Source organism: Pipistrellus hanaki (genome assembly GCF_964339955.1).
Source record: "Pipistrellus hanaki genome assembly, chromosome: 2".
NCBI classification, from domain to species: Eukaryota; Metazoa; Chordata; class Mammalia; order Chiroptera; family Vespertilionidae; genus Pipistrellus; species Pipistrellus hanaki.
In genome coordinates, this window is record NC_140504.1 from 172736711 (window position 1) to 172749430 (window position 12720).

A 12720-nucleotide genomic window follows, 5' to 3' on the forward strand; every position below is an offset into this window, starting at 1 on the left:
CGGATTGCGTCCAAACTCCTGGGCTGGCATTCGAGGCCCTTTACAGCTGGCTGCACCTGTGCCCAGAGCCCACTGCACATTCTCTGCCCACATGGCCATGCTGCCCTCCGCACTGGCCCTTGGTCTGTTCCCACCATACCTGCCTGTCATTCCACCACATGATCATCACTCTCACTGTCAGTGTTTTTGATCCTGTGTCCTTCCAAAGGCTCAGGTCATGTTGGAGCTGAAGACTCGTGTGGAAGAATTAAAAATGGAGAATGAGTATCAATTGCGACTAAAGGACATGAACTATTCTGAGAAGATTAAGGAGCTAACAGACAAGTTCATCCAGGAAATGGAGTCCTTGAAAACGAAAAACCAGGTCTGTTTAAAGACAAAACCAGCAACCTCAAATATTAAGAAATCTTCTTTTCACTTCCATGTACTCAAGATAGAACTGGTATATGCTCATACAATAAGATCCATGACAATGTGTGATTTGAAAGCATAGCGATTACGACAAAGTGCTAAGTGAAAAACAAAATATAAAAACTCTATAGTGACTAGTGTTAAATAAAATAAATATACATGGAACAATTTTTTAAAAAAGATAGTTAATGGTGTGATTATCTCTGGAAATTGGAATTATGAGTAATTTAAATGATCTTTATACTTTTATATAATTTCCAAATTCTCCTCAATGAGAATATATTACCTTTATGACCAAGAGAAACTTATTTTAAAATAAAATAAAAAGGTCACAAGAAAAAGTAAGTATAGAAAGAAAAAAGCTAGCAGAGTACTGATCTCCGGATTATCAGTAGGTTAAATAAAATTAGTCCAAATGGTCTTCCTCTGGTTATATTTGGTCCAGGACTCTTCAGTATAATTTCTTTGTTCTGCACTAATCTGTCTGGCCCTTCACCCAAAAGTCAAGGGATATTTGTTATTTTAAGTTATCTCTCTGGGTCACACAGATTGGCAAAAAACCCCAAAAAAACAAACAAAAAAAACCACCCACACACACAACCCACAAATCTGGCTGTTGATTTTATTATTTCATTCAGTTGGTCAGCACACTGATTTGGTACCCTCCATGAGCTAAGCACAAGCTTAGGTGCTGGAGATGGCACCTCCCCTACCTGTGAGGAGCTTCCTGCTCTGTGAAAGGAAACACTTCCTTAGTCGCTGACACATTAACATATCCAAGGATTTTGTTTAAAAACTAGAGGCCTTGTGCACGAGATTAATGCACGAGATTCATGCACTGGAGCGGGGAAGTTCCCTCAGCCTGGCCTGTGCACTCTCCTAGTCCGGTACCCTTTGGGGGATGCCTGCCTGCTGGCAGTCAGACATCCCTCTCTCAGTCCAGGGCTCTCACAGTCCAGGGCCACTCACTCCTTACTGCCTGCCTACAGCAGAGGTGGGAGAAGCTTCCGCCACCACTGCTGGGAGCACGGCTCCTGGCTGAGCAGCGCACCCACTGTGGGAGCTCACTGACCATCAGGGGCAGCCCCTGCTTTGAGCGTCTGCCCCCTGGTGGTCAGTGCATGTTATAGCGACCAGTGGTTTTGCTGTTCAGTCGATTTGCATATTATGCATATTAGGCTTTTATTATATAGGATGTGCTGACAACAGAATTCCATTGAATCCTTACCTTTTTCACCCCAAAATGCATTTGCTGCATGTCCAAAACTGAACTCATTAAGACCTGCTTAGTAGAAGCATATAGTGAAAGTATAGAACTTTCAGAGCAGAATGTAAATAAAAAGGGATAGCTTGGTTGCTGCTCATAGAGCAGTGCTTAGAACAAAACACGGGCTTGGGAAATGTTTGTGAGTGAAGGTGGACGTCACTGGTAAAATGTGTTCTCACCTCAGCAGTGCTTTCAGCAGATGCGTAGCAACAAGAACATTTGACCCTGTGTTGTAGGTATTAAGAACAGAAAAAGAAAAGCAGGATGTATTTCATCGGGAACGCATGGATGACCTCCTGGACAGACAAACGCGGGAACTGCAGGACCTGGGTGAGTCCACAGTGGAGGCCACGTGGGCAGAAGGTAGCAGATGTCTGAGAGTCCCCAGACCCGGCAGAAGTCCTGGATGGTGAGGCTTTGTCTATAAACAGGCTGCCTTTATCCCCTGGAACTCACCATGGTTTTACTCCTGTGTATTTTACTCATCCATTAAACACAGATTAAACACAGGCCAGTAGGAGATACGGAAAGGTGCAGGTTTAGAGCCTGATCTACTGTCCCAGACTCACCATGTTCTTACTGGGAGTCACCTAACCTCACCAGACCTCAGTTACTCCTCTGTAAAATGAGGATACTATATTTTGCACACTCAAAGTAGGTAGTAAACATTTCTTCTTAGCCCTGAACCCCCAAGCATCCCATCTGCACTTTCCTCAAAACCTAGGCAGCAAAGGGGGTAGAGGGTGGCTGTCTGATGAGACGCTGGAATTGTAGTCAAGAGAGGAAGACAGGCAGGCTCTGGATCTTGGCTTTGAGGCAGATGTTCTAGCAAACCCCCATGTCTTACAAAATGAAGTCAGTAGCTGGTGCTGGAAGCAGGTGGAAAGCACCCAGGGCTCCTAGGTGTCCCTGCAGTTGGTGCCACTGTCTCACCTTAAATACCTTCCTTGCTTCTCTTCAGAATGTTGCAACAACCAGAAGTTGCTTCTGGAATATGAGAAGTACCAGGAATTGCAGCTCAAGTCCCAAAGGATGCAGGAGGAGTATGAAAAACAGCTTCGGGATAACGATGAGACCAAGAGCCAGGCCCTGGAGGAGCTGACGGAGTTTTACGAGGCCAAACTACAGGAGAAAACCGGCCTTCTGGAAGAGGTACTCACAGGAAGCCACGCTGTGCCTCCCTCCCACAGCATGGCCTGCAGGCCCGGCCTCTGAACAACCCAAGAGCTGTGGGGAACTTCACCTGACCTCCTCCCCCAACTTCCTCTCAGCGTGTGTGCCCTTCGACCTCTGTTTCATACATTTGTTGTCTGTAGACCAGGGGACTCACTGAGCTCTGGTTTTGAGACTAAGCTGCCTTGGACAGACTAAGTTGCATGCCTATTTCTATCTTAGCTGTACCCTCAAGCCTTAAGAATTGGGGGCACCTTTCTAGAAGAAGCTTAAAGAACCTGGAGAGGAACAAGGGCCCGGAATGATGGGGAAGGTGGCTGTCTGAAGCCCCTTAATAACTTCTGTGTCTTACAAAATGAAATCATTCCTTTGCTGGCCTAGCAAAGACAAAGAGTGTCTTATTGGTTACCAGCCTGAGTGCTGGGTGACCAAGAAAAATAAAACATGAGACCTGGTTCTCAGCTGGGCGAGGGAGGTGGCCACTCATAAAGGTGAGCACACAGATGAAGGGCACTGACCATGCTGGGAGGTCAGGGAAGGATCACAGGAGGTCACAAGATCCAGGGGGGATGTGAGTTAGCATGACCAGAAGTCTGGGAAACCCAGGAGCAAAGGGCACCCGGGCAGAGCAATGGGGTAGATGCTCAGGCACTGTGGGTTGCTAAAATACCTAGTTTCCCAAAATGAAGAGAAAATCGAGAGAGGCCAGATGGCCTCCTTTTGGCATGAAATGGTGGCAGGTGGTGTGCTGAGAGTGAGGGGCAGGAGAGTCCTGAGGTATGGAGTAATTTTTGAAGAGAACGAGTCAGATAGCTGCCTCTAGGGATATTGAATCCACGCCAGAGGGAAGAGAGGCTGGCCTTCCTCCTAGCCCCTCCCACACTGATCACAATGCATTTCTTCTTTTGAGTCAATAAGATTTCAACTCAGAACTTTCCTAGGAGCCTCCACCTGGCACACCATCTTAACTGGCCTGGCTGGGCTGCTTTGATGCCTTAGCAACATCTACCAGAAAAAGAGCAGGTGTTTGTGGGCCACATAAGGCTTCAGGCAGAGCTGGCCCTGCCAGGCTTCTGTCTGGCAGGGGTGCAGTAACATGCAATGGGCAAAGAGAAGCCTTTCTCAGGAGGCCATTGAGCCCAGTTTTCAAATCATCTTGTCTCTCTCAACCCTGGAAGCACTATCCAGGGATGGCACATGCAGCCTGGGAGAGTGAGTGCCAGGATCGGCCTGGGAGGAAAGCAGTCGATTCTGATATAATCGGAAATTTCCACCACTTGATGGCAGTGGGCAACAAGGAGTCATGCCCTAGTCACTTGCCAAACTCCACCAGGTAGAGCTCGTTTTCCCAGCATCTGAACTCTCTGGGATTTTACTCATTTAGCACCAATTATGAACCTAATGCTGTGCTGGGTGTTCACAGCGGTGAGCAGAGAGATGTGGTTCTGCCATTGAGGAGCTTCCATTCCAGTGCAGGACTCTGTCATCAGGCAATTCCAATATAACCAAGTGATGGCAGAGTGGCAAGAAATGATGGCTGAGCCAAAAGCTAGGAGAGAGTCACGGGAAGAGGGCTGAAAACAGGGACAGCGTGTGCCAAGCCCAGCAGCTGAGGAACATGCATGTTTGGGGGAACTGAAGTTAGTTTACTCTGGCTAGAGCTTGGAGCAGGAGTGTGAGCTGAGGCTGAGAGGTGAGCTGGTGCTATAACTCATGCACAGTCTTATAGACCCACCTCAAGAGTCTGGATTCTATTCTGAGGACAAGGTGAGCCATGGAAGGCTTTCAAGTTGGAGGTAGCATGATCAGGTGTGTGAGTTGGAAAGCTCTCTGTGAGTAGAGAGTGGGAACAGATGGGAGGGAGGCATGACTGGAGATGGGAGACTGGTTAGGAGTCTGAGACAGCAATCCAGGCAAGTGGGTTGGGCAGTGGTGGAGGCATAAAGGGAAATGGATGGATTCAAGAACCATATGGGAGGTGAAAGATCAGGGTTAACTGGATTAGGATCTGCGCAGGGGGGTGGGGGGGCAGAATTAAAGGTTCACTCATTCATTCAGGCATTTTCTGCAAACCTGCTGTGTGCTGGTGGTATGTGTTATACACTGGGAGTTCAATGGTGGACATGATCAACAGGGAATTTATACTGAGTGGCCAAATTATTATGATCTCTGAACGCATAATAATCTGGCCACTCAGTGTATTTGTGTCTCAAATGGGTACCAAAAGTATTCTAGATTTTTGATGGAGATCAAAATTTTTTTTGATCTTATTTGCCCTAAGCTTTCTATCAGCCAGTGCAAAGGGGAAAACTGATCAGGTGTATGATTTATGGTCTCTTTGATATCAAATAAATGAGGTACTCAAGAGAAGTACACTGAGTGGCCAGATTATTATGCGTTCAGAAATCATAATAATCTGGCCACTCAGTGTATATCTAATGAGAGAGACAATCAGATAATTTCACAAGTGTCCCAAGTTCAGAGAAGGAAAGGCAGAGGAGGCCTGTGTGTCCATGTGAAGGCTAGAAGTAGAAGAGGGTTGGGGGTGTTGGTAAGACAGTGGTTGAAGTGATGGGGCCTGAGATCTAATCTGGTAGGAAAAGAAAGGAAAGTAGGACAGACAGGAAGAATGTGGAAGCATCAAGGGACCCATAGCCTCCGTTTCCATTTCTATAATAACCTCAGTCTCCCATTCCCCACGCGGGGCCCCTGTGCTCATCTCGCCCCAGGCCGTCTTAGCACAAGGTGTCCTGCGCCCCTTCTCCCCAAACACACTCTCTCCCTCTCTCTGAACCAGGCTCAGGAAGATGTCAGGCAGCAGCTTCGGGAGTTTGAAGAGACCAAGAAACAAATTGAAGAAGACGAAGACCGAGAAATCCAAGATATCAAAACCAAGTATGAGAAAAAGCTTAGGGATGAAAAGGAGTCAAACCTTCGGCTCAAAGGGGAAACAGGCATCATGAGGAAGAAGGTACGGGCTGTTCCCTCAGAGGCCTGGCGGGGGCAAGGGCAGCACTGCAGGGAAAGCGAGGGGCGGCGGGTAGACAGCAGTGAAGCCTGCCTGGAGGGCCTCACCTCCAGCAAGTGGGTTAGGAAAGGAGCGTGGCCTGGTGTCCGGGTTCTCTCGGCTCTCCATTGCGCAGACAGATCCTTACCACGTCCTCCAAAGGGGTAATCATCGGGGCCTCCCTTCTCTTCTCAGGGACAGTGAGGTTCACGGTGGCACTGATGGGCGCGCTCGGGGCGTTCATCTATTGGCCAGTAGGATTTAGTCATCAGAGCTAACCCCTTGGTAGGAATGGAAATGAGGTCTTGTGGAGGTGAGACGGCTGGCATTCACGTGGAGAAGTCCTCGGGCTCTTGGTGCAGGGAGTCCTGGGTGGCTCCAGTTTAGACTCCATGGGTGGGAGAAGGCTTGGGGATGTAGGGTGCTTAGTTTACAGGGCATGGCCAATGTGTTTAGCCACTAATGGTTGGGGTTAGGAGGGATTCAACTTATAGATCCTCATAGAATTGCCAGTTTTCCCAAAATGTGTAGTGATAGAGAAGATTAGTAAGCAAGCCTGTGTTCCTTCCTATTAGAAATTACACTAGTACTACTCAGTCTGGGGACCATCATGTCTTCCTTCTTGGACATGGCTAAGAAGACTTACCAGTTAAGGCCCAATCTTTGTGACCCCAATGAGGCATGGATTCCAACCTTTCAAGGCCGGTGTGGCCATGGAAAACTATGGTTTCCACTCAGGGGGGCTGGTCTCCAGAGCCTCCCAATGAAGACAGTCCATCCTCGCATAAAGGGATGGAACTGGATCTTATCAGACAGAACGCTACATCCTCCGCTCGGCCTGGGAAATTCCAGACTGTCCCCAAATCTGATGGGGAGCTCTTTACATTCACAGACAGTTGGGAGGAATGGAGACAGCTCAAAGCCGTTGATGTCTTTGTTGCTGCCATTTGTATCTTTAGTTCAGCAGCCTGCAGAAGGAGATTGAAGAGCGAGCCAATGACATCGAGAGCCTGAAGGGAGAGCAGCTGAAGCTGCAAGGAGTCATTAAGTCCCTGGAGAAGGACATCCTGGGCCTCAAACGGGAGATCCAGGAAAGAGATGAGACGATTCAAGATAAGGTGAAGGCTCCTCTCCTGGCCGCCCTCAACTGCAGCCTAGATGGACCCTGTCAATGAGGACAGAGTCCAGGAGAACATATTTATTTAACTTGATGAGGGATAAGCAGTCAGTAAAGTGCCTACTGTGTGCTTAGCACTCGGCTAATTGCTATAAACGCATCACATTGAATTCTCCCAGCAACCCCAGGAGCCATGAGCAACCCTGTTGTAAAGCTCAGGAAACTGAGTTCCAAGTGGTTAAGTACCTTGCCCAAGACCATACATCTAGTAGCTGACAGACTTGGGATAAGAATCTGAGTCAGCTGACTGCAAGGCCCTGCTCTCCACTGCTCCAGGTATCCTAACAGGGCCATCCCCATGGACTGGGGGCAGCTCACCCCATTGCCCACTTGGAGCCCCTGGTCAGAGAGGAACTCCCTGGTGTTGGCCCCATAATTGCTGGGCACCCCGGAAGACTTGAATCACATTTTAGGATACCCTCTCTCACAAAACACTTAGAAGACAGACCCATTATATTTTGTAAAACATACCACCTCAGTATCCTCCCGATTTTATATCATCATCCTCCTGGGCAAATCCAGGGTCTACCATTACTATCAAATGTTTGAGAACGCCTGGGCTTTAGCCTAGTTAGCTAGGTCCCAACACAGGCTCTTCTATTATCAGCCACGGGATCCTAAGCAAGTTCTCTAAGCCTTGGTTTTCTCACCTGTGAAATGGGGGCCCATCAGGGCATCTGATGGGATGAAATGACAGTTCCTGCATGTAATTTCTACATGTGTTTATGTCTGTATCTGGGCATTTTTTAGAGGAGGGTTCAAAGCTCTCTTCAGATTCTCAAAGAGGGTGAGGGGTTGACAAGAAAGAGGTTAATGCCTTCTGACCTAGAAAAGTACGTCAGCCTCCTGCCAAGTCTAAAGGCCTTTCTTCCCACCTCCCTGCCACCACACTCTGTAATTATGCCACTCTTCCTCTTAAGATTCTGCCCTAGCTCCCCTGGCCTATGGCAGGGGTCAGCAAACTTTTCTCTGTAAAGGGCTAGTAGTAAGTACAATAGTATACTCTTTGCAGACAGTATAGTCTCTGTCACCACTACTCAATCCTGCCATCCAAATCAGCCACAAACAATCCATAAATGAATGGGCTTAGCCATGTTCCAGTAAAACTATGGAAACAGACAATGGGTCAGAATTGATCTGAGGCCCGTAGTTTGCCAACTCCTGGCCTCCTGGATAAATTCTGAACTTTTTATCCAACACGCAAGACCCTTGCCTCCTTCACCTGCTTCCCACCAGCCTCATTCTTCACTTTCCCCATGAACCACCACCTTATTTTCAGCACCCTCAATACACACGCACCTTCCACACTTCCTTTTACAACACCTGTCACCGTGCAGGGTACGTTGGTTGATACACCTGCTTCCCAGCTAGTGTTTTCTCCTTAAGGGCAGGGTATGTGTCATATTTTTGTTTAGTATCTCAGACCTTAATAAAAGGTCTTCATTTGGTAAATGTTTGACGGATAAATAGACCTACATTTTGGTGGCTGTTTCCTTGCAACAAATTACCCCAAAACTTGGTGGTAAAAGCCAACAACTCTTTTATTATGCTCAGAGATTCGGTGGGCCTGGAATTAGACATGATGGCTTGTCTTTGTCTTCAGGGTCTGGGGCCTCAGTCAGGGGGACGCAAGCAGCTGGGGTGGGAAGATCAGCATATAAGGTGGCTTCTTCATCCTCATGCCCAACCGGGACAGCTGGGAGGCTGGGATCAGTCGAGACCATCCACCAAAGCACCTAATGTGTTCCCCAGCCTGGAGGTCTCAGTGCAGTGGGGCTGCTCACTTAGCACATGGCCTCCCCCAGAGAACCGATGGCAGCTGCTTGGCCTTTTCTGACCTAGCCTGGGAAGCCACACAGCATCATGTGATCTACACGCTGTGGGTTACAAGCGAGCAAGTCCAGCCAGGTGCAGATCCTACCTCCTAATGGAGGAGCATAAGGTCGTATTGTACAAGAACATGTGGGACGATAAATGCTCTCGAGGCCAGCTTTGGGAAACAGTCGGCCACAGCCTGTACTTGAGTGAGTGCGCGAATGCACGCAGTCCTGGCACAGAAGCCACGGAGTGAGAGCCACAGCCTTTGTATCCCGAGCGAGGAGAGCTGTCCGTGGCCTCCTCAATCAGGGGGGGCACAGGATGGATGTTCTTTGCCTAACAGGATCCCATATCCCGGGTCTCCTGACACCTCGCTTTTCTCTCAACTCACCTGCAGGAGAAGCGAATTTATGACCTGAAAAAGAAAAATCAAGAACTAGAGAAATTCAAGTTTGTGCTCGACTACAAAATAAAGGAGCTAAAGAAGCAAATAGAACCTCGAGAGAATGAGATCAAGGTGATGAAGGAACAGATTCAGGAGGTGAGAAGGCATCTGCCACACCCTGCCCCCCCCCCCCCCCCCCCGAACCATAGCCACCTGTCCAACTTGTCCTGGCCGGGCTGGAGGGACCGGGAGAAAACTCTCCTCGCAGTCCCTCCTTGCTCCCCGGGTGTGCAGAGGGTGCCACAGAGAAGGCCCCACCGGGTGTTCAGTTGTGCAAGAGCGAAATGCATTGGGATTTGGCTTTCGCAGGTTCTGGGGGTGGACTTTGGCCCTAGCAGCACCTCAAGGTGCGTGCTCTGGGCCCTCTAAGCCAAGGGAACCGAGGCTTTGGGGCCTTTAGCCACCAGGGGGCGATGTGTACTCAGCCACCAGCCTTGAGCACGGGAAAGTACACCCCTCCAACATTTTCTTCTCAGACTGGAAATGTCGGTTTGGGCCCTGTGTAAAGCCATGTTTGGACTTCATCTGATAGGAATGGGAAGTCATCACAGGTTCTTGGGCAGGGGAGTGGCATAATGAAGTGTGTGTTTTGAAAAGCAAACAGGATGAAGGTAGCTAGGAGATTAGAAACAAGAGCAACTGGAAGAGGGCTTCTGAGAGTCCAGCGAGGTACAAGTGTCCCATGATCCTCCCAGGGGCTTAAGGTACAAGTGTAGAAGTCTTGGTCCTTCCCTTCCCTTGACCCCTATATCCAACCATCACCAAGGCCTATCTGATCAATCTCCAAAAGATCCCTCAAATCCAATCCTTCCTCCTTTCTGCTGCCATCACACTGGTCCAAGCCTTCGTCATCTCTGGTCTGGACCTGACTCCAGCCTCCAGTCTACTCCCACATAGAGGCCACAGCAAACCACAATGGAGTCCCATCCCATCTGAATAAACTCTGAGCTCCCTACTGAGGCCCAGGGGCCTCTACCTGCCTCTCCAGCCTCATCTCCAGGCTCCCTCCCCTTCTTCAGCCCACAGACTTTCTGACAGTTCTTAGGGTAAGCCAAGCTTTTCCCATCTCGGGACCTTTGCAATGCTGTTTCAGAGGTTCCAGGTCTTCACATGACTGGCTTCTTTTCGTCTTTCAAGGTCTCAGCTTATAGGCCACCTCTTCAAGAAAGCCTTTCCTGACCACTCTCTGCAAAATGACCTCCTGTTCCCCCTCCATTTTCTCTAATTGTGCCGAACAAGGATAGCAAGTAAAAGGGCGTCGGAGAGCATTGGTGACCTAACTAGGATTGGATGCACAAGAGTTATGGTGGAGAAAGCAAAACCCTTTCTCTAGGAGGCCCAGGAAAGAAGCCAGGCATGGCATCAGTCCAGGGCCAGGGCAGTCCAGAGAACGTGTGTCCTTTTGGCAATGACTTTCTCCCTGGCCTCTGGGATAAGGAAGGATGTCCTCAGCTGACCAGGGAACTGCCGCCTCTGGGCCTCCTGCCATTCTTGAGTGCTTTCAGGGCCCAAAAACGGTAGCCAGAGAATATGAAAGAGAGAGCTGAGGTCCCCCTGCCTGGAATCAATGTGCTGCAGGCCCTGGAGATCACTGCCCATTTCTCCCTCCTCGTTGCCATATTTGTGAACTGGATTTAAGACTTAGTTGGTTACTTCCCACCCCAACATACCTGAGAGCTTACTCATTTCCCTTCAGTAACTGCGCCAACCATGGCATTGATTCTTGGCAGGGGATGTGCCCGAACCTGGGGAGTGATCAAACAGAGGCCCTCCTACCCCACCCTGGTACCAGTTGCTGCCAAGGCTGATAGCTGGCCTGACTCCTTCCGTGAGGTCCTTTGACCTCGAGGATTACCTCAGGGGGGGCGGGGGGGCGGGGGGGTGCAGAGACACATTTGGGCTTCTCTGTCTATACAAAGTGCTTTCAATAATGAGGATAAAGTTCTTCTAAAACCTGCCCTTTTGTGTTCACAACGTGAGTGTGGCTCATGAAGACCTCCTTCTGAGCAGCAGGCCCGAAATAGACTCAAGGGACTATTCCATCCAGCCATGAACAAACCCAGTGAAGTCCCAGCCTCCTAAACAGCGAACCTCTCTATTGAACACTAGGGTCCTTCACTTCTCCCTTTTGATTAGAGCGAAGCCCTACTGCTGGCTTCACTCTAATCAGAAGCTCCCGGTGTCAATCACATCTTTGGTCACTGCAACTGCAATAACTAATAAATCTCTCAGAAGCCCCTGTGGGGTCTGCTTTTCCTTTTGAAGATGGGACACTCTCCTCAGTTGTACTTTTTAAGACCCTTTCAACAGGGCGGTGAGGCCGAGGTTCCTCCTCAGCTTCCTCTTTCCTGTCTTATGCCTTTGGCTGGGGATGCCTACTTGATGGTCCTCAAAACTTTCTGCTTTAGAATTGATTCTGATGAGTTGTGGCCCCAGAGAGTCAAGATTCACTCACACAATGTCACAAGGTAGGCAAGGAAGGTGCTTCCTTGTAGGACCCTGCCTCCGGGTGGAGTTGAGGTTCCAGAACTTGAGAGTTATCAGTTTATAAGGAATGTAAGCGAAGAAGGTAACCAGACAACTAAGAGGGGAAAATTCATGGCCCAGCTATAGAACACGTGATCTGGGTTAACATGTCAGCCCAGGGGGTGGGGGCTTTAGAGGAGACCAGGAGTAAGAAGAAAAGTTCTTTGTTTGTTTTAAAATATTTTTATTGATTTTGGAGAGGAAAGGAGAGGGAGATAGAAACATCAATGAGAAAGAGTCATTGATTGGCTGCTTCCTGCACACCCTACTGGGGATTGAGCCCACAACCTGGGCATATGCCCTTGACAAGAATCGAACCCGGGACTTTTAATCCGAAGGCTGAGGCTCAATCCACTGAGCCAGACCTGGTAGGACAAGAAGAAAGGTTCAGCTCCAGAGGACAGGTGGGCGCTAGAAAAGACACGTCCTGGATATCAGGGGAGACATTCCCACGGGAAGACTTCGGTTCAAACCTAATTTTCATTCTCTCCCTTTCTTATTCTCGACTCTGTTCCTTGTACTCTACAGATGGAATCTGAACTGGAGCGTTTCTTTAAGCAGAACACGCAGCTGGAGCTGAACATCACAGAGCTGTGGCAGAAATTGCGAGCCACGGATCAGGAGATGCGCAGAGAGAGACAGAAGGTGTGAGGATTTTCAGCGTCTGGCGGTTCTTGGATTCAGGATCTGGCTGGAGCCTGCCATGGGCAGCTGGCTTCTAAGAGGCAGAGCCGGCCCACTGCTAAGGCACATTCCCATTTTAACTTGCATCCTTGCTCACAGCCCTGCCAGATCGCAGGCCCTTGCAAATTCACATGACTGAACCCACCTGAGACTATACAATGACTTTGGGTAAAGTGACCTGAGGTGGGAGAACAGTTTCGTGGGAATGCCCT

The 12720-nt window shown here is 49.1% G+C and overlaps 1 protein-coding gene across 1 annotated transcript in view; it reads left to right on the forward strand.

Moving 5' to 3' along the window:
- Positions 1 to 12720, forward strand: part of CFAP57 (cilia and flagella associated protein 57) — a 55073-nt gene that overhangs the window by 25434 nt on the left and 16919 nt on the right. Inside the window, exons 13-19 of the mRNA XM_084874754.1 lie at positions 209 to 364; positions 1915 to 2008; positions 2640 to 2830; positions 5649 to 5822; positions 6818 to 6976; positions 9251 to 9394; positions 12353 to 12469. Of these exons, the coding sequence (XP_084730880.1) occupies positions 209 to 364; positions 1915 to 2008; positions 2640 to 2830; positions 5649 to 5822; positions 6818 to 6976; positions 9251 to 9394; positions 12353 to 12469 (1035 nt within the window). The remainder of the gene's footprint in view (positions 1 to 208; positions 365 to 1914; positions 2009 to 2639; positions 2831 to 5648; positions 5823 to 6817; positions 6977 to 9250; positions 9395 to 12352; positions 12470 to 12720) is intronic.